General features: G+C 42.5%; 1 protein-coding gene across 1 annotated transcript; it reads right to left on the bottom strand.

The window, feature by feature from the left end:
* SAMD13 (sterile alpha motif domain containing 13) lies at window positions 1-11,626 on the bottom strand. The gene is made up of 4 exons (XM_083867458.1): window positions 11,537-11,626; window positions 10,083-10,163; window positions 5,945-6,056; window positions 1-1,162 (listed from the first exon to the last, which is right to left on the bottom strand). Exons 2-4 carry the CDS (start codon window positions 10,133-10,135, stop codon window positions 1,019-1,021), a joined length of 309 nt encoding a protein of 102 aa, XP_083723584.1. The 5' UTR covers window positions 10,136-10,163; window positions 11,537-11,626; the 3' UTR covers window positions 1-1,018.
* Window positions 11,627-21,353: the final 9,727 nt, after the last annotated feature.

Raw genomic sequence — 21,353 nt, 5'->3', positions numbered from 1 at the left:
TAAACTGAATCCAAACATAAGCAATGTTTTATTGGGATATAGCAAGCAACCTATCAAATAGGGAACCAGTACAAACAGATTGAACATGACTCTCTTTTAACAGAGATGTATGGTGACAAGACAGCTTCTTTCAGTTCTTAAAACAAGTATTCAAAGTGTTAAGTAAAGCATTAAAAAAATCAATCATTACAACACCAAAGACAGACAATATTAAAAATGTGCAGAATTTTACTTTTTACAAATTTCTGCATAATGTTAGAAAACAATCATAAATTAAAAAGGAATAAAATGGAGCTTTTTTGTTTGCAAAGCAACACAAACCTTTAAAAACCAACTATATTTTACATATGACTACTATTAAAAACAGGTGAAAAGCTGAAAATTTAAAGGACAGCAAAAAATACACAACCCAGTTTCACCTGTCAGCAACACCTTCTGCTATGGAAGGAGTTATGTTAGTTCTATGTACAGCTTTAAACATTGCAGCATACCACGAGTAAACCTTAATAAGGTCAAAATAGGACCCTCTGCAAAAAAGGGTGACTTGGCAAGTGTCAGTCCCATCCTGAAATTATAAGTAGTAATAATTTTGGTAGGTCTTTAGTGTAAACCAATACCTACTTTAATTGGTTCCTCTCTCTAAAGATGCATGTAAACTTTGGGGTTGTTTTTGTTTAATTTTTTGGTATCTTAATTAATGAAATCAAGAACATGTCTGGCTCAAAAATTAGAATGACATACCTCCCTTTAGTTCTGGATACAGTGATGTAGCTATCTCAACATGCTCATTGACACTTCCTAAAAGAGAAAATCATTATGTACTATGTAAAAATACACACCACCTCTCTCAGTTCAGACTCAGTATATAGTATATTGCCAGCTCTATCCAATAGGATATATATTCTAATTTGGTTTAAACTCTTAATAGATATATTCTCTCTTTACAAAGTTCCATCACATGAAACCAAATTGCTTATTTTTCCTTTGAGGCACAGCATGACCCCAATTAGACAATTAGCTATAAAGAGTTGTTCTTTAGATGTTGTGTCTGTAGAGGTTTTACGTGATATTCATAGATTTTCAGCGCAGGCCCCAGTTTTAATGAAAGTCCAGTCAGTACATCATTTCTTGTCATCAACAGTAATGATTTGCCATCAATTTCCTATAAGAAGAATTAAAGAGGTGAAAAAGACAAATATACAAATCTAACAGATGAGAACAGTCATGCAACAAATGGAATACTGCTATAGAGGATCAGTGAGAAAAACAGTAGCCTTGATTTTCCTGAAACCATCTTCACAGCTGCTAAATTCCGCTTGCTGTCTGCTTTTCAAATGCTCACCTGTGCTGACTAAGGCAAAAAGACTATTTAGTCAAGCACAAAATCCAAATGAGCCTAATTTCAAAATTCCCTCCTTGTAAACCTTTTTCTAATAATAGGTACAAGTGAAGAATGCCTAATTATCAGCCATTAAGGGAAGGATGTTCCTAAGAATGCAGCTTATGAAGTGCATTTCAGAATTACTATCGACAGCAATATGCAAGTTTAAACTAGTGAATATCTGCTAACAACTTCAGGTGCCTTCTTTAAAAGGCCAACCTTCCCATGCATCCTGTGTGGGAAAAAAAGGAAAAAATTCATGCAATCAGAAATTTTTAGAAGGGCCTAACTGGAGCCTGACACTGAGTGAATTTCTTTTCCTCTACTTTCAAGGGAAGAGGAGAAAAGCAGCAACTTGCCATCTTAGGTCTCAATAACCCCTACACTTTCCTGCTTAAAATACCTCTTGTAAATCACAGACATGGCTGATTTTTTTTTCCTCTCAGACCTTAACTTTCTGACCTGTTTATGTTAGAAATCCTGTAGGCTTTGGATTTTTTCCCATCTCAAAACCTTGACATATGCGTGAAAACTCCCACTAAATCACTTTTAAAGTCAAAATGGAAGAGAAAGAATCCACATCACTCCCTTCTCTCATCTTGGAAATATCAGAGATCCCATCCTTGATTACAATGCAACATGAAAAGAAGACTTCTATTAGAGTTCAGCAGGAATTTGTCAAGACTGATCTCTTTTGAAATTTGATAAAAGTTTATACATACAAAATACATGGACAAACCACAACATAGTCAAAGATCAGCTGAAAGTGGCATTCTTAAAAAATATCCCCATGATGTATACAACTACTGATCCCTTAAGGGAGCACAAAGTAACAGCAATTCTAAAAGAAAAAAAAAAGTTTCCAATAGCTTTTTACCCAATTATAGCAGGTGCCTCTTTCCAATTACTGTTGAGAATGTTAATGGTTAAAACCAGTTTCTATCCTCTCTTTTCCATTCGTCACAATTCTCTCTGTGGGAATTTTGACACCAGTGGGTGTTTTGCTCATTGCTATCACCGATCTGAAGTTGCCTTTTCTGCTGCTGTTCAACGATGCTATGGAGGAAGAACAGCCTCCAGCTTGGTAGGATCCAAATGGAGTAAATCCAGTACCTGGAATAGGAGAAACTCCAAGAATAGGAAAAAAGCATCTATTCCTTCCCCTTCTTCTTTCAAAGGGCTCCCTGAGTTTTCTAGAAATGCTGGTAACTACTAAGACTTCCACTTAATAGAAAACTGATTCTTTAAACACATCTGTGTAGGAATGAGTGATAACATATTCAGAGTTTCAAGTGTTTTACATCTTTGTGTGAATTGTAAGCTTTACCTCTTTCACTTCCTTTAAGTTTTCCACATTCACCTGCTTCTGCAGAATTGTCACATACTTCTTTTGCACCAAGTAAGATTTTGAATGCTGTGGTGACTTGTCTCATTTCTTCTCTGCTACTTCTGTTTTTTCAGGATGCAATTTCAATGCTAGCTCTCAGCATGTCTTTTTAATGTTAACTGCAGAGAGACTTCTCTGCACAACTCAAGCTAACAGTAATTCCCCACTGTGCCAGGATGACCTCAACACCAGTATCACATCGTCTTCAGCAAATAACCAGGGGACTGGTTAAGATTTAAGTCCTCCCACCACCCTTCTGCTCTAAGTGACTGAGAATTGCAAAGTTTTACAGTAAGCTGACACAAGAGCACAGCAGCCAGCAACTCACGTGCCCCTCCATACCACGGCTCTGCCAGAAGGCAGCAGTGGACACCAGCTGATGTCAAACCCCAGTTTCCCTTCTGGTAAGGCACTGCAGTGAGGCCATCAAACCACCACTGGGTTACCTGGGCATTTCTGGCTATCTCAACATAATGGTCAAGAAACCACACAGACCCTAACAAAGGTCAGAACACGAGCACATCTTGAGACCTTGTAAACCGCTTCAGTCTTGGAGTGAGCCACAGTGCCCTGTGACTCCAGGGCTCTTACAGAAAGCTGAGGCACAAACTGGAAGGCTGTATTTCTTTGAAGGTGTTCACACCCTCATCCTGCAACTGCTATTCCTCCCTCTTCGAGTATCCTGTGTCCCCAGCTTGTTGGCTTGTCTGATTTGCTTGCTGATATTATGGATTTTTGTTATTGGGCCACATCCTTCAGCTGAATCTATTTTCATCAGTAAGCAAATCTTCTGATTTGCTGACATCAATGGAACTCCAAGAAGGAATAACAGATAATCATCATACAAGCATCACTTCTTACCAGCGCTTACAACAGAGTTTTAATAAAACATTCTGCAACCCTATAATGCCTTCTAATTTTCCTTAAAGTATTGTAAGAAAAATTCAGGACTTAAAGATTTTTTGAGACACTTGTTTTATGTGACTCCAGATGTATCCAGATTCATCAAAAGAAAGTGTGGACTCAGTTACTGCTGTGTAAAAGCTCAGTGTAATAATAGATGTCATGATTACATTCTGGGCTAAGGATATTTTGTAAAGAAACCATTGTGCTACCCCTACTGAAGTGGTTCAGTGGAAAACAATTTCCCAGTGTTGCAGGTGAAACTGAATACTTTCCTTTACTGCTTAGATAAAACTAGGTTTCTGGGGCCCAGGCAACTGCAAATGACCGAGGAAAATAGAGAAGGCCAGAACTGCAGCTGCATGCCTACAGAGAGAGGATGGTAAAGGGTTCAAAATGAACCTGTCTGCACTGCCATACCTTGGAGATCCTGACAAAAAATACTGTAAGAACACAGTTAAAATTAGTGGTCACAAATACTGTAGAAGAAACTGAACAGCACCACTGATAAGAAGTTAGGGACAGGATTGTTTATGGAGCTGTTCCTGCTGCAGACAGGGAACAGGCTGGCAAACCTGGCAAGCAGAAGCAGGCACTTGCTGCTCCTCATGCTGCTAATGGAAAGGAAGGGGAAGGAAGTGGCAATGACTTCTGCTGTGCTCATCCATCCTTCAGCTCCTGGCCACATCCTGGTGGCAGCTGTCAGCCTCCCTCTCCAAGGTTTTAGCATAAGGTGAAATTGGCTGTGGAATCAGAGTGACATTTCTGCACATGGCTGTCCTAGCAGAGTCCTCAGTTACCCTACTGAAACCACTTATCCTCATTGCAGAATACTAATAAAGCCTTTACACTCTATTTCTACGCTGCTTTCTATAAGCCTGTTGCGAACTGATTTGCCAAAACTCATAAATTAGCCTCACCTTTCTGCTACACAATCAGTAGTAATTACTGCAGTATTACTGACAAGCCAGCTGTGAGGCAAAGAGGTAAGATAGTTGATGGAAGTCAGAGGCGTCTGTCAGTATAAGGAAAAGACTCCCAGAGGCCACAATTACTTCGCCTATGCAGTTTCTTTAAGCCACATTTTCAGGGCTGCTGTGACATGGATGCTGGTATTAAGGAATGGACACACTCAAACATTTTCCTTTTTGGCCTATTCACTCATCTTCAAATTTCGAAAAATGGGTAGCAGCTGCAGAAAATACCTCTCTTCAACCTGCCAGAGAATCACCCAACACTAAGCTTTTCGCCTTCAAGAACAAAGAACTAGATTTAGATATTTTGCTATATGCATCAGTTACAATCAGATGGGATTTCACAGACATGGTGCTGAAGGTCAGCAACATTAACATGACCAACCACAATGTCATTTCATGTGCAATATACAGCCTCCCTGCAAAGCACCAGCTCAGTACCTTGGAAGGTCCAGCCATCTCTTTTGATAACTAATTACAGGTGTGGGTGGCTAATTTCCTGGTAGTCACACACAAGCCTACAGACTTTTCTGGGAAGCTGCTGATCTGATGGAAGCTACTTCTCTATGGAACATGTGGGCTGTAGGCCAAGGAAGCCGACTTCCCACTTCTGCCTCACTAACACACCCTTACCAGCTGCTGGCAGGTGAGTTACAATGGGCCACCTGACTGTTAGACTCTGCTGATCTAATCTACCCAAAGAAGCCTTCCATTAGTATCAGCAGTTACAAGGCCAGAAACAAAGACCCAACCTATTTCTCAGACTGAGTCTTACAAACATGCTGCTCCTCTGCCAGCTTAGTGCCACCTTGTCCTTTCCATATTTACTTGAACTGCCAAGTTCAATGCAACACAGCAGCCTCTTTTTCACACTATGCCTTCAAACTCACGTTGTTGCTTACAAGCCCCAGGTTTTATAAATACTCATGAGTGTAGTTACACAATACACTAAGAAAGAAGGGAATTCACATTTTAAACACCATTCACATTTTAAATAACAAAACAGTGAAACTGAGTGGGTTGTATAGGGAGACTGGGTTCAAGCCAGAAAATTTGTTTAGATTTCTCACCTTTCTGAATCCTATCTTAAACAAACTCCAACTCATTATCCACAGCTTGCAGAACAAAATTATTACTCAGAGATCACAGTCCCATGCATTGTCACCCAATAACAGACTCAAATCCCACCATTAATGTGGGATTTTCTCTCCCATTTTACAGTATTTAACCAGGCCCACAGCAAAAATATGCAATGTGAGAAACTGGTGGCAGTCAAAAGGTGTTTGCTAACAGATTTACCTGTTCCTGAAAAGCATTGGCTTGTTCTTCAAATCCAGCAGTTCTGAAATAATTCACAACATCAGTAACAGCCCAGTCAGCAGGATCCAGAGGTCTCCCATTCTCTACTGAACTGCAAAGTGCAAATGCAGACATGTAATCACCAAAGGTGTGCAGAACATCCGCCGCTTCTTTGTGCATGTCTCACATACATCCCCTCCTTCCTTGTTCCTCCAGGAAAAGTGTTCTTTGATACATCTCCCCCACCCCAGTACAGAACTGTCACCCCTGTTCTTCTACATTCCAAAGACCTGATGCTGGGGAAAACTGAGACACTTCTTTCAGAAAAGAAGAAAGTATATGAATCTTCACATCAGCCAAAGGTCATCAGTTAGGATCTTCCTACAAGTGTGCTGTCTTTGCTGTTGGAGAATGAAAACTGCCATAACTAGGGTACCAAATTTCTGCCTTTCAAGCCTACAGCTTGCTTTCAGCTATCAAGTACTTAAAGAATTATATGTCAGTTATTCTTTACACAGAGAAGACTGTCCTTGTAACATGGCTAGAAATTATTGGTAGCCATCTTTAACTTGCAAAACAACAACAAATAAATTACAAACAAACAGAACTCCCCAACCAAAACAAAAAAAGAGACACCAAATGATTGGACTAATTCTCAATATAGAAAAATTCTCAAAACTGTTCCCAGGCTCATCTTTGGACAAATCTGTGGACTTTTTAAAATGGCTGTGCATCTGAGAAAACATCTGTTAAACACGATCAGAATTAGTTCCTTCTGTGATTAACCTCAGGCAATCGCTTTCCACAGTAGCAAAAACAACAAAACATTCACATTACTATCCTTATCCTGCATTTCTTTTCCTCAAACTCTCATCACCTAAAGATAACCTTGGTGTATCTGAAAATTTGTGGTAAAAAAAGGCACATAGTGAGCTTGACTGCCTCTTCTGCTGTAATTTATGAGGCTGAAGAGCAAGACATCAAAGAGCTTTTTTAATGTGTTTCTCCAACCAGAAGTCCATGCCAAATATTTTCCATCATTATACTTGCTTAACCATAATGCTAATGAAGCAATATCCAAAACGCACAGATCAAGACAGTTGTCAGAATCCTGTCCATTTTCTGGTCCGAAGCTTAGAAGCAGGACTTTGATTTCAACAGCATCAGCTGGAAAAGAAACACAGATTATACTGTCCTGACAATATTTTTGTTCTGTCCCTCGATTTTTTCTTTTCCAACTGTCACCATCTCTGCCTTGCCTGGACTTGTATGTTTTTCAGCAAAATAACTGGGTGAATCAAGGGCCGACCATTTTTCAAAGCAGCCAAATGGAGTCCATACATAGAGTGGCTCCCATCGCTCTTTCTACAACATTCTTATTTCTACAACTATCTGAATCCTGGGCAGGAGGACTCATGAAAACAATGATTTTTGCATGTCCCCAAACTCCTGAAATATGTCTGTCAATACGGCAACAAAATCTGGCCACGGGGATCATCCACAACCTGTGGTACACTGGGCCTTCTAAAAGCAGTTTCCTTAATTTTTCCCAGATCTCCAAGCAATGAGAAATGGAGTTTCTTACTTCTGCTCATCACATAATGACTTACTTCATGAATTGCTTCACTGATTGTGATTACATAAAAAGCAACACTCAGCAAAATTGAAAATGAGACTATCTGGCCTTATCTGAGCTGCACTTTTTTTCTGTATTTTTTTTTTAATCAAAGAAGGCCTTTCAACTAAGATTTTTTGGTCATGCATGTTCTGAGGCTTAAGAAGTAAAATGTGAAATCTGCCACACAAAATCTGCACATATTTACAAAGCAGCACTTGAGGAATTGTATTTAAATCTTTGCATTTTCGTTAACACACAGACTGTCACTTTGAATTACTCATTTTCTACTAAAAAATAAATAAACAAAATGCCAACCATTCACTTAAAAAAAAATAGTGAGTTTCACCCTTCCTAAACAGCAAATAGAAGGTTCAGTCTGTAAAAATATCACCTAACTGTAATTTGCTTACTTCTTCAAACATTTTAATTTCAAAATAAATATGGCCCCAAACCCTCCTTTCCACAATTTTTTATCTCAGCCCAGCTTTAATTATATTAGTTTATTTATTTATTAGTTTATTACTTTTTAGTTGTATATAGTTTATCTCAGCTTTAGTTTTTCTTGTAGCTCTTCTTTTATCACTGGGGAACTACAGCTTGGTCCAGGTCTAGCCCCATCCAAGGCTGAACTGCAACAATTTCAGGGGCTCTACCTCAGTCATTAATTAATCACAGGAAATAATTGCAAGTTCCTGCCTCAAGGAATAGCATCATGCTGGACGTCAAGTAGAGCCAATTTCCACAGCTTCAGCTGCAGAAGACTGGAAGGCATGTAGCAGACTGCTGGAGGCTGGCTGGATTTTAACCCATCTACCCACACAGATGCTCATTTGGCTTGCAGACTTTGTTAGTCTCCTCCTCACACTGCTGCTGACATGGCTCTACTCTTTAGTTGAGACAAGGGAATATATAACATCCATGGCTTGGCCATGCACTGGCTCATGCCTGACGTCCTGGATGCTTTAAAATCTTACGAGGACTGGCATTTTGGGCTTCGAAACAAAATAGTAGATGCACTGACAATGAATAAGAATTAGGCTTGTGTTTTTCACCTCTGTCCCTGTGCCTTTATTGCCATCATGTGGCAGAAGCAGCAAGGTCTGAAAGGATATAGCTGAGAACAAACAGATTTTATCCAAGCTATTTATAAGCACTTCAAGTGTCAAATACTTCCTTTGTAGATATGCCCACATACATACTGGATACATTCATCTAGAAACCACAGCCCCACAGTTTAAATACAATTTCCATCCACTCTGAAAAGCCACCTTAGCAATCAGTTGAGTCTTTAATCGCCCAAGCCTTGGGGAAAATGATTAAATGTAAACTGTCCCTGCTTCAACTGCCTCCTTTCTCCTCCCACCCCAGAGTGCTCATTGTAGAAACCAGACTGTCAAAGGGAAGGTAGTTTCTGAGGGACACACGATAATTATTCATAGTCACTGAAAAGGAAAATGCTCTTTATGTTGGTGTGGTGTAGTGAAGTGAAGGGGGAGGATGCTGGTTTGAATGGCTGCCATCAGATCGTTTGATGTTTTTCATAATCAGGTGTTTTATCAGTAGCCTCAAGTGACCATTGTTATTTACCTTACTCTAGAGCCTGGTAGCCTACGCATTGTCACGATTTCTTGGACAGCTTATGTAAAAGAGATCTGAAAGAGAATAATGAGGTGCAGCTGCACAAAGTGTTGCAGCTCGACAGAAAAGACTAAAAGCTTACTCTAGCACCTTTCCTTATGGTCTTTTTTTTTTTTTTTTCTTTAATATATATACACATGTGTACATCTCTCCCACCATGGCTTCTGTAACCCTAAAGCAGCAAGGCCAGATTTTTTCACACAGAACTTCTCAGATCATAATTTCATTCACAATTGCTAGTCCTAATGAAAGAATTTCTGACCTTAAGCAAATGCTTACAAAAAAAGTTCTTATGCCTTAGCCTGCAGTCTACCACACACACAAAAAAGCAGTAGAGCAGTACACACCACGTCTCTGCCTTACCCCCACCCCAGGTCTGAAATAAAACCCCCGCAACTTCAAGGTGCTCCAATAAGCAGCCTGAAGTATCTGTTTCAGAAGGGAACTGACACCCAAGTGATGTGCTGCTACTGCTTCTCAGCCCTAGGCAGGTGGGCTGTCAGCACAAAAGGGCCCAGAGAGGCAACAGGACACTTCTCTCATTAGGCACTGGTTCTGCAAAAGCCACTAACAGACAGGTGAGCCAAGGCACAATACTGGCTACAGTGCTACCACCTGCTTTAGTGTCTGGTTGAGAGGAAAAGAAAACTACTCCTAACTTAAATTAGCTTCTACATCTCTTCACTGTTATACAGTCCCACCACATATCACTTCTACAGGCTCAGTGTCCTGGACTCTTCTATTTCAAAGCTGAAATACAATGGAATTAATTAAGAAAAGGGAGGGTTTGAAATGAGCAAAGATGGAGATGACCAACCAGATTAGTTCAAAGGAAAACTACATTAAAAATCCATGTGCTGTTTATGTAAAAGGAACACTTACTTTTTGACATCCAGAGAGCCATTTTCCTTGTTTTCCATGTCAACAGTTAGCATGGGGAGGACAGAAGTTTTACTTCAGCAACTGATCGAATAGGGAGGAAAAAAAAAGCTGTGTTTAATTATTGGCAGTATGACCAGAGCAGCATCCTGTAACAGAAACAAGCATTCTACAGGGACACAAGCATGTTTCCACTTGAGAGCAACAGTGCAGTCAAAGACTGATTTCCTTGGAAGCCTGGCAAAGCTGATAGTAGCTAATGAACTAGAAAAAAAAGTTGACCCGTGCTTCAAACACAAGAAATAATTCTTGCCTGAAAATCAAGGAAGGTAATATAACATTTAATCCTTTTCACAAGTGTTAAAATTTTGATTGAACGTATTCATATACTTGGAGATTGACCTGCAGTGTATAGCTGGGTATCAAGAAAGCTTAATAGGCCTTCAGTCATCCTGTGATACAGAGGATCCAAACAGATGGAAGATCTTTAGGAAGGTTTGGAAATCCATAGCCTTATTTTACAGATGTGGACTTGGATACAGGCAAGTATGCCACCTATGCCCATTGTGCAAATAAAGCTGGTAAGCAGAATTACTAACTGAGCCCCAAACTCCTGAGGCCTAAATCTGTATGTTATCCATAAGAGCACCCTTCCTGCACTAGAGCACCTTCTTCTATAGGTATGCTACATGAACTCCTAAAAGGAAAGGAGCACATGAAGGACACAGGAGAAAATCCAGTTGATTTCCTTCCTTGCAGCACGCTGGAATACTTGCACCACACAGCTTTTTCCATCACCTCAGAAACATGCAGAAATGACCCAAGCCTTTCCTTTCTGTTCTCAAGTAAGCCATTTCTATTTCAGAGAGCACCAGAGAACGGACCGAGGGCTCAGGATGTTCTCGCTGTAGCATTAATGGATGCCAGTGAAATGTCTCAAAGCTCTGGGAAGTACAGAATAGGGAAATCATGCTCTTCAGCTAAAACTTTGCAAAAATAGAGAATTGCAATTAATACTGATGTGGGGAAAAAAAAAAAAAAAAAAGAAGAAAAAAAAAAGAAGACCCTTTATTATACACGTAAAAGCATGTAAAGCACCAAGAAAACAGTAACGAACTCATCGAAAAGATGCTTCTTCCTGCACCGCTGACCAAAGAACTGCACGCCTTCCCTGGAATCCCTCCTCGGTTCAGCTGAGGTGACTGCAGACACCCGCACCAGCCCCCCTGGAACGGCCCGGTCCCGCCGCGGCCGCGCAGGGCCCGGAGCCCCGGGGCGGGTGCGGGCACCTCCCGCGGGCCCGGCCGGCGGCGGGGGCTCCGGGGCTGCGCTTCCCGCGGCGGCACCGGGGCTGTCACAGGCGCCCGGCACCTCACGGGCACCCCGAGCCCGCCCGCACCGCACCACATTGTGGGTTCTGGCCGGGGGGGCGGGGGAAACAAGGCAGAAAAACCTACCTACGAGCAACTAAACCGGCGCATGGCTACGGGCTGCTGCGGAGCGGCGGAGCCCGCGGCCCCCGCCCCCCGGCGGCAGCGGGTGCTCCGCGGCGGCTCCGAGTGACACCGGGAGCGGCCCCGCCCGGGCCGTGACGCGCCCGCCACACACGGACCGCCCGCCTCATGGCCGCCGCCTTAAAGGCGCCGCGCCCGGCCCGCCCGCAGCGGGAGGACACGGGGACCGGGCCGGGGGCGGAGCGGGGCCGGGGTTAGCCCGGCAGCGGGATTAGCCCGGCAGCGGGATTACCTGCGGGGAACCGCGGGCCGGGGGCCGGTGTGGGCGGCGCGGACCCGCCCGAGAGCAGCGCTCGGGGCTCGGTTCATGACTTGAGGTTCTTGGGGCCTCCTTGTGGACATTTCTGCTGCTCCTACCGAGCGGGTGTGAGGGGTAACGGAAACAAACCCGTAGGTGTTGAAGGGTGCTGTACCAAGCCGAGGAAATTTTATTTAAGGTAGGAAATAGGAGTCGCCAGATGTTGGAAAATTGATAAAGTTACAAAAAAATCATTCCTAGAATGAGTTCGTCAGCAGGTATGTGAGTAGCAGACACTTGGCTTTGTGTGGAAGCCCTGCAGGTTCCCAAAGAGCAGTGACCAGGGACAGCACAGCCCAGTCACTCACCGAGCCCCGCCGGCACCGGGGAAAGGGGATGGACCCCTGGGGCTGCAGATATTACTCTGAGCCCCAGACAGGAGACCATACCCACGGGATTTACTGTACAGAAATATCAACTCAAAGAGTTACAAATTACTAAGTGTCCCACTGGCAATACAATCTCACCCACAGAGTTTAATACAAAAGTTGTCAAGTTTCTCTGGCAACAACGCCTATTTTTTTTCTTTTTACACCATTTTTTAATCTCTCCAGTATTTCCTTGATTGCTGATGTTTTCTAATGGCATATAAGCGTTACCTAGATGTACTGTCAGTGTAAGGGAAATCAAGGAAGGGCTGTCAACACCCCCTGCTTTCCCCACACACGGGCTTTGCATCCCAGCCACTGCTCAGATGCTGTGACCTTTTGTTTATCCTTAACAGGCTGGATTACTTCAAATTTGTGGGATGTTTCATTTCAAAAATTTTCTTCTGAGTCAAGCCACTCAAATTACACTCCTGCTGTTTGCTGCAGGTAAAGGGGGACATTAAAAATGACCTAGGGATTTGCACAGAACCTACTGGTGACTCCAGGCTGATTTCCACAGAGCTCTGACACGAGTGCCCAGGCTGGCATGGACAGACAGAGCCTGCCCAAACTATTTTGTCTTACTGATGTGCTGTCAGATAAATAACCAAAGCTTGCAGGAGCTTTGCAAGTAATGGCACTAAAGTATTGACAGAAGCATTGGGAACAGAGGGCAGTAACAGTCCTCACTGCTTTGGGATTCAAATAAATGCAGATAAACAAAATAAATAGAGGATTAAGTGTACTGTGCCCTAGACAAACCCCTCATTACTTCCATCCCAAAATGTACTGTAAAACGTGGCATATTTGTCTTGGACAAGTGAGCCAAGCAAGGCAATTCTTCTCTGTCTCTAAAGAAATAAACATTCTAAATGAAGCCATAATGAGTTTTCTGCATCAGCTGGTTTCTAACTTTGGTAATGAACTGACATTTGAGGATACAAATATAAACGAGCTATTTTACTCACACTCTCCCTTTCATCATGTTCTTCAGTTAATCCTTTGAGTGTTCAAAGTGAGGCTCACACAGTGCCTGCATTCCTTCTGGAGGACCTTGAACAGCACAGAGGAATTTTAAGGAAATGGGTTGTGGAAAAATTCAGTGTGGAATATGATCTGTGGCTTGTATTTTCATTCATTGGGGTAAGGTAATTTAATTATAATGAAATTATGTCTGGAGGGAGATAAAGCAGAAAAGTGAATTAGCCTTTTGTTTGACTATTTGCATCCCACTTCTGGCCAAAGAAAGAAGTTTCCAAGCCATGCAGGGAACCAAGTGAGACCAGGGCAGGTGGATCCAGGTCAGGAGGTCTGTCCTGTGTGTGTCTGAACTTCTGCTGCCACATGAGGGGAAACACAAAGGTCAGTGCAGGTATCGAACACCAGTGGACCCTGTTTTCTGGGTATTGAAAAATGCCAGTTCCCTACTGCAAAGCTATCCTTTTGTTTTGTCCCTGGCAATGAAAGTGTAAAGACAAAATGCACGGTGCATGTGGCAAAGGAGAGTGTAGCACGCTGTCAGCTGTGCAGAGGGTACTGAATTTCAGCTCTCCAGAGCTTAAAAAAGCCCTTTGAACCTTCTTTATTCCAGTGCCCTGGGAAAAAAAAAAAAAATAGTTAAACTTAAGCATTGGGGACCCTGATGAGGAAGTAACACAGGACCTGTGCGCTTTCACACTGAGGGAAGCCGCTCTCAATAAGGTGGCATTCTGCAGAGTAGAATGGCCCTAGCCCTGTGTAAAATACGTATTTCTCTGCCAACAACGACAGAATGTTTCAGAGCCCTCGGGGCCCGAGGTAAAGCCCCGTGCCCGCAGCAGGAGAGGCCAGGCAGGCCGCCAGCCGCCCGGCGGCGCGGGGGCTCCCGGGAGTTGTAGTCCCGCGAGGGCTGCCGGGAGTTGTAGTCCCGCGGGGGCTGCCCGGGGCCGCCCTCCCCTCACGGCCGGGCGGGGGCGGCGCGGGGCCTGACCCGCAGCGCGGAACAAACGCTGCCAGGAGCTCGCTTCTCCTCTGGGTGTTCAGGGAGACATTTCCGGGCTGGCCGCGATCGTTTATGCTTCCCGCTGCTCGCTGTGAGGAAGAAAGTAAACCAGAGAGATCCTATCCAGATGCGGCTGGCGACTAAAAACCATCAGTTCCCTCTCACGCACAGCACTGGCGGCACGGGAACCCAGTGAGGGCACGGGCTGGTTCTCAGTAACTTTTGTCACCAGTGTGAAAGTGGCCTGGATGTAAGGCGCCAGCTTGCCCGGCAAACTGCATTACTGTATAGCTATGTCCAGTTAATTACTAACACCAGTCTAAAAATCTCTTTTGCATCATTTCCTTCCTAGCAATACAAGACTGGAAAGGGACGGTCCAGGCCATGGGGTTTGGTCTCCCGGCATCACACCAAGCCCTCAACCAGCCCAGTCACACCCAGCCCTGCCTCGGGGCCCATGAGGATTCTCACCCCACCCTGCCCCGCAGAAAGGCTCTGTCCAGCTCCTCCTTGCTGGGGATTAAGAAATTTTAATCTACAACTTGAAAAATATGTAAGCAGTTTATATCTGTTCCTCTAGTAATAATCTTTATTTTAATATTGTTTAGTTTAATGTTTGACTTCTCTGTTTCTCTGGTATTTGCATTCTTATATAGACTCAGCTGTCTGGATGATCACAGCCCTTTTATGGTCTGTATTTTCTGATCTTGTTCCCCCTTCTCCTTTCTGTACCTTCACCTTCCAGGAGAGGACATTTGGAGCTGCATCCTGGGCTGCAGTCGGTCTCAGCAGTACCTTCCCCCTTTCCAGCCTGCTCTGAATGGCCCCTCACTCCACATTACACTTTTATCACAACTATATGGTACTGATGACTTGAGACATCCTTGGACTGATAAGTAACTAAGGATCTTTTCCACAGCTCCTGGCAACTACTATCTAGCCAGAAAGAGGAAAATCCCTGTTACTGGTCCAGTTTCATCTTTCTAGCACTTTACTCTCAGAAAACTGTCTTTCCTCCTTGAGGTCTTTTTCCATCCCTGTCCATAATCTTTTTAGTTTGCTTGAATGGAATTTTCCCACTAACCTTTCTCCACAGTATCAACAGCTTAATACATGCTGTCCTGCTCTCCCTTCCCTACTCCACACTCCACAGTGGAATGAGACAGTTCCTGGCCCATGGAGTCCAGCAATGAGGTGCCTCCCTCCAATTCCTGTCTTGGCCAGGAAGGTCCTCCAAAAACCACGCTGTGTCTTCTTCACAGTCCCCTTCTGACTTGGCAGAGTGTGGTCATGTTGCTCTGAAGTTCTGCATAAAGCTGAGACAAAAGCCTAAAGATCACAGTGGTGTTAAGCAAGTGAGGAGGGAAGGGAGGCAGAAAACCCGTGGCCAGAATGCAGCAGAGTGACTTGGTTCCAGCCTGGCATTCACTTTCCAGGCAGTTATGTCACAGTGTGTGCTAAACACAAAATCAGAGCACAGCAGCCAGTCAGCCTCAATTTACCTTCCATACAGGCCCTGGGTACACCCTCACAAGGTGAAGAACAGGATCTGTGTCTGTGCACAGCCTTTGTGAGAGCTCTGGCTGAGAGCTCTGCAGGTGCCCAGTGCTGGGTCAGTGACGGCTCCTGGCTGCCAGCCTGAGGGGAGCAGCACTGCTCAGACTCACTGGCCAGGCACGGGGGCAAAGATCTTGCTTTTGTCCTGGTGAGGAGCCCTGAAAGCTTTGCTTTAGTATCCTAAGGTACTTTTTATACAATATGCATTACCTGACCTTTTTTTCATAATCATAGGGATCTCCGATAAGATGACTGGTGTTGCACCCTCTTCATACCAGCCTAAAAATGAACGTGTGCAGAAGCTGACTACAATGCAAGGCCAGTGATACCTTTCTGCTTTTGCTTTCTCTTTTTTCCAAGACTGAATTGCTTAAATAAATCTTCCTGCACGTGAATTATATCCCCTTCACTGAGAATTTCCCGCCCTACTTATTTTGTTGTGCAACTCCTTATTGTGGTAGTTGCTCATATTTAATAAAGCTTCTGTCTAGACTTAAACCTTTGTTATTTTAAAGCTTATGCTTAATATTTCATTGTGTAAAACACACCCCATTGTGCCCATACCAGCAGTAATACTTGCCACATATTTGCCCAGCTTGTAATAATGTAGCAAGAAGCTTACAAAAAGTATTCACATGAAATACCAACACTGTTAAAAAGAATCCAGCCTGATAAAAATATTTTATATAAACATGGCTCAGACATCTCAGTGAAATAGCTACTACCTCTCTGGGAAATCTAAAATGCAGCACTTGGTTGTATGAAGTGAGGCAAATGAAAAAGCACAACATGGTGATGCACTCAGAAAAACACAGTTACAGACAGAAATGTGTCAACAAAACACAAGCAGAAATCTCAGCTATATTTCAAACAGTACATTGTAAAGATTAGTGCTAGGTTTTTCCCCCCACTTTTCTGGGAAGCTTTTCTCCCAGGAGTGAAGCACATGACTATCAGAAATATCCAGATTTTTGGGATTTGTAAAGCGACCATGCCTCAGTAAATACTGGCATCTTCTCTCCATGTTGTTATTTTGGTGTAACTGCCAGAAGTGATGCCAGGTGTGGCAGACCAGAGTCTGGCATTTCATTCTTTGCACGGCTTTGGAGGATGCTGCTCCTCAGCCCCCTGACAGCACCCTGGACCCAGGAAAGACATTTTCTGCAGCTCTCAGTTACTGGTTCTGCTGGGGGAATTTACAGGTGCTCTGTCTGTCCTTAGGCACCGAGCTGTGAGCAGACCATAACAAACGACATCCCTACGGTTTGTGTGTCAGTGTGCAAGCTCAGAGCATGCACACACTGCTTTGGTGCACAGTGCTTGCCAAAACAGACTGCCAGAAAGGAACTGCTGCTCCAGGGGGGCAAATGTTCCAGTCACACACTGCATGACCCTGTTTTCCCCTCTGCTCTCTCCTTTGGTATAAACCAAACCCAGATGCATCTGAACATGAGCAGACATGACATTCAACAGTTCTGCATTAAGGTTATAACAGTTAAACCGATCATTTAAAAACTTACTCAGCTCTTAAATTGGTTGATGAGGCTCTGATCACGGGTGCTCTCAAGAGCACATTTGCTGTAACTTGTTCTCCAACTGCTCTGGTGATCACATAATTCAGAAAAATATGAACAGTTGTTATTTTGCCTGTAAACATAATTAGTAGAGATATATCTAAATTTGATTATTATCCAACTCAAAAGTTTATTTCCACTGTACTGTAAATACTATTCGTTAAGTGACGAATCAGCTTAGGAACATTTTCCATTTTTATTGGTGACAATCTTTGGTTAAAAACAGTGTATTTCTGAATTTTCAATTGCACATTAAAAAGAAATGTGATTGTGGGCTCTTAGTACAGACACTCCCCTCTGGTTCTAGCTTCAAATGAAAACATGAACTATCAATCAGGGATTTTTTGTGACATTTTCATATAATCCATGCAATAATACATATTATGAAAAAATGCTTTTGTTCAAATTAGTGTCAAAACTTCCTTTTTTGCTCATGCTGATTGGAAAGCCAGTAAAAAATACTGCAACTATTAACTCGAAAAGGATTTAAAGGCAAAATCTACTAATACACAAAGAACAAATACTCATGGTTGGTATTGCATGTATTATTACCTGACATATTATGTGACTGGTACAATCTAAATTTTTCATTCCCTACTGCTCTTAAATATTTTCCAAGTCTCTTGTTCCTACTGTGCTCTGCTGCTGACATTTCTTACACAGCATTCCACACCATGTAAATGTGACATCTACTGGCAAATAAACATAACTAGAGCACTTGGTTATGGAGAGCTCCTGAAAGTGCAATAACAGAATACTCTGGGTTGGAAGGGACCTTAAAGATCATTTACTTTCATGATTTTCATTGACAGGATTTTGTAGTAACCTGAAACATTAAAAAAAAGTTCAAGAAAAGTCAGAGTTGAGTTCTGATAGTCAATAAGTAGTAGCAGAATTAAGACCATTTTAATAACTTCAGACATAACACTAGGTATGCCCTAAAGCAGAGGTTTGTGTTGTTCAAATCCCAAGAGAAAAAGCATTTGTGCTGATATTTCAAGTTTCCTTGAGAAGCTTTAAAAAAGACCAAATAAGTTTATGAGACTTTAGGGAGTTATTTTCCTCCCAGCATTCCCTGCAATACTTCTCTTGGCAGGAAACATCCCCTGCGGCAAACTCAGTCCTGCTCTGTAGCTCCTTTCCAGAATCCAAGAGCTGGGTGCTGTGGCCTTGGGAGGTGGCTCTCTGGAGTGGATGTCCTCCTGGAGCCAAGGCCCTGGGTTATGCCCTAAACACAGAGCAGATACCTCTGAGGAAGTAGAGCCACTCTGGATGTGAATTCATGAGCTTGCACCAACAAACTGTATCGTGACATGCACAGTGCATCACACGTTCTGCCACCGTGATCCTGTTTCTGCTACAATGAGATGTTTTTACTAGGGCTGCCTGCTCAGTTCCTCTCTTAGTTTTTCCCACTGGAAAGCAAGCCTGCCAGATGCACACTTCCCAATGCATATGGCCAGAGAAAAAGGAAAATAAAGATAATGTATTAACTGAGGACGCACAGTGCCTTTTTTTAGGGGGGCAGTTGAAAACAGATACTTTATAAACACTGGGCATTTATAAAATGATTACATATTGGTTGCTTAACCTGAATTAACATGCCTGTGAGATAGGTGAATCATGTTTTACTTATCCAGGGTGTTATGTATCATTAACAGAGTTCTGACACTCAAATCCCCAATTCATGCAAGCATCAATTAGGAGAATGATGGCAAAGACAGGAGAAAGTGAAAGGACATCCCAATCCAGCATTCATTTTGTTGAACTGGTACTTAGATAACTACATACACATTCAAAGTAGCAATGTAAATACAAAGTAAAAAGCAATACTTCTAATATTCTTGTGATATTGTTGTGTGGACCAAAGCATTAATACATCACTAAATCTAAGTGAGGTCTTGGATAATTTTATTGTTCTTCAGTTGAATCAGTTGAAAATTACCTTAGTGGGGGAAGAATTTCAGTTCACCAAGCCTTTCCAGCACTCCAATTTTCTCTCTGTTGCCCTAGTCAGCAGTAATTTTTCCTGGAACCTACTGAACACACTCAGAACACACCACACTGCTTGCCAGGCTGATCAGACCTTGCTCCACTTGTGTAAACACAGCTACAGCTGTGTCCCCTCTAATCTTCCACAGCACCTTGGAAGCAAAGGCAAAGGAAGAAGTCTCTGATAACAACCTCCCAGCAAAGGAAAACACCTGTTACCCTGGTTGCATATAAAGGGAACAGATCACTGACCTCCCTCCTCAAACTCCAACAATCTTTCATCCTGAAGAGTTTTTGTGCTGCAGCTTTACCATCAGACATTCGATTGCCATTGTGTGATCCACCAAAATCTAGACCTGTAAGCTGAGCAGCAGTAAGAAATGTGCAAGCCACTGGCTCTTCCATTCATGCTTCACTGACCAGCAGCTCATGTCAATGAACACAAGGATGTTTCTTTTAAGCTTCAAAGCAAAGAGCCAAATGTACACCGTTCTTAGAAACACGTTTTTGCAAAGACATTTGTACTTGACCCTCCAAGGGAGGGAACAGCACAATGAAGCTGTAAGGATTCTAAAGGAATTTTTACTGGCTTTGAAACACTGTTGGGAACTCATCCCAGTGATGTAATGGAAACCTCAAGCTGTTTTTATCCCACTGAGGGACTACGCTTTTTGTAGTAGTCCCTCAATTATAAGAATAAAATACATTTTCAATATATGCAAGTTTCCTTCAGGCATCCCTTTTTGTATATGATGTATACATATGTATGATATCCCTCCCCAAATCCAAACAAAAGAAGGTGAAAATGTGACTAGATCTGAGATTTAATTCATACTTTTATTCATCATCAAATTCAGAAATTAGAAAGGGAAGATATCTTGAGATCCTGTCTTGCCTCTAGGCACCCACCTTATACTTTTAAAAAAATCCAACACTTCATATAATCCCTATGTAAGATGACAAACATTTACTATCTATATGGCATTTAAACATCCTTGTGGAGCTCTAACCCTTCTACTATCCTGATTGATGTTAGGTGCTCGTATTTCACCTTTCTGTTAAAGAACTTAAATCAGCCAGTACCTCAAGCTTTCAATTGAAAACATTTTTAAAATGTATGCAAGACCCACACTTGTAAAACTGTGGTGGTCAAACTCTCTCTTTTTTTTTTTTTTTTTTTTTTTTTTTTTTTAAATATCATCAAACAGATCCAGATCAGTTATATACACCTCAGCTGGAGAATGGAATTTTTTACCAGTTTCTTATGGAATGGTTCTTCAATTCTGATCTGGGATAAGTCCTCCTTATGCAGCAAATCAGAAGAAACAGATTTGAATGACACCTTCAAATCTGTGGCTCAGCATGCTTGTTTAGGAGCTGTAGTAAAAGCAGAAGACAGTATTTTCACAGTTTTTTTAGCTCAGCTTTAGAAAAAGTACAAAGGTCTTTAAAATGTAAAGTAGCAGTAGTACCAGGAAACCAAGAACACAAGACCGCAGTCGCAGGCGTACAGCAGCAGAAGCACAGAGGCCACAGCTTGGCTCAGACAGTGGCAAGAGGAGGAGCTGCATTACAGAGCAGGCACCAGAGCCTCTCCAAACACCACTTGCAGAAAAAGCCTCAAGACAGACAATGCCAAGACCATGAACACTCTTTACTTCTATCAGTTGTTTCACAGCACAATGAGACACAGCACAAAGTTTGTACAGCGGGATCTGCAGACAGTTTAAAAACAGGCAATTATCTTTAATAAAAAGCATCGAGTCTGAATGAAAATAATATAAAGACAAACAATACTGAAGCTAATGATCACCTTGCTTGCTTTTGATTGTCTAAGAAGTCCAAGACTTCTCATAGTGCCTTTAATGTTCTCCACACCACCTTCTCTAGACACCCTAGTTAGTGTAAAGCTTGATGTGCCCCAACTCATAGGTGTAGTAGGTTTCATAACCTTTTCCTCTTGCTCTCAAACCCTGCTCACGTGTGGGGA

This window comes from Zosterops lateralis (genome assembly GCF_965231275.1).
Source record: "Zosterops lateralis genome assembly, chromosome: 9".
Lineage (NCBI taxonomy): Eukaryota > Metazoa > Chordata > Aves > Passeriformes > Zosteropidae > Zosterops > Zosterops lateralis.
Note: the sequence above shows the minus strand (reverse complement) of the source record. Positions and strands in the feature narration are given on the sequence as shown.

Bases quoted from the DNA above. Each gene is read 5' to 3' on its own strand.
- SAMD13 (XM_083867458.1), bottom strand. From the start codon at position 10,135: ATGCTAACTGTTGACATGGAAAACAAGGAAAATGGCTCTCTGGATGTC. The intron at 6,057-10,082 runs GTAAGTGTTCCT...TGCACTTTGCAG, and splicing joins GGCTCTCTGGATGTCAAAAA to TTCAGTAGAGAATGGGAGAC. The intron at 1,163-5,944 runs GTAAATCTGTTA...TTCTTCTTATAG, and splicing joins CCAATGCTTTTCAGGAACAG to GAAATTGATGGCAAATCATT.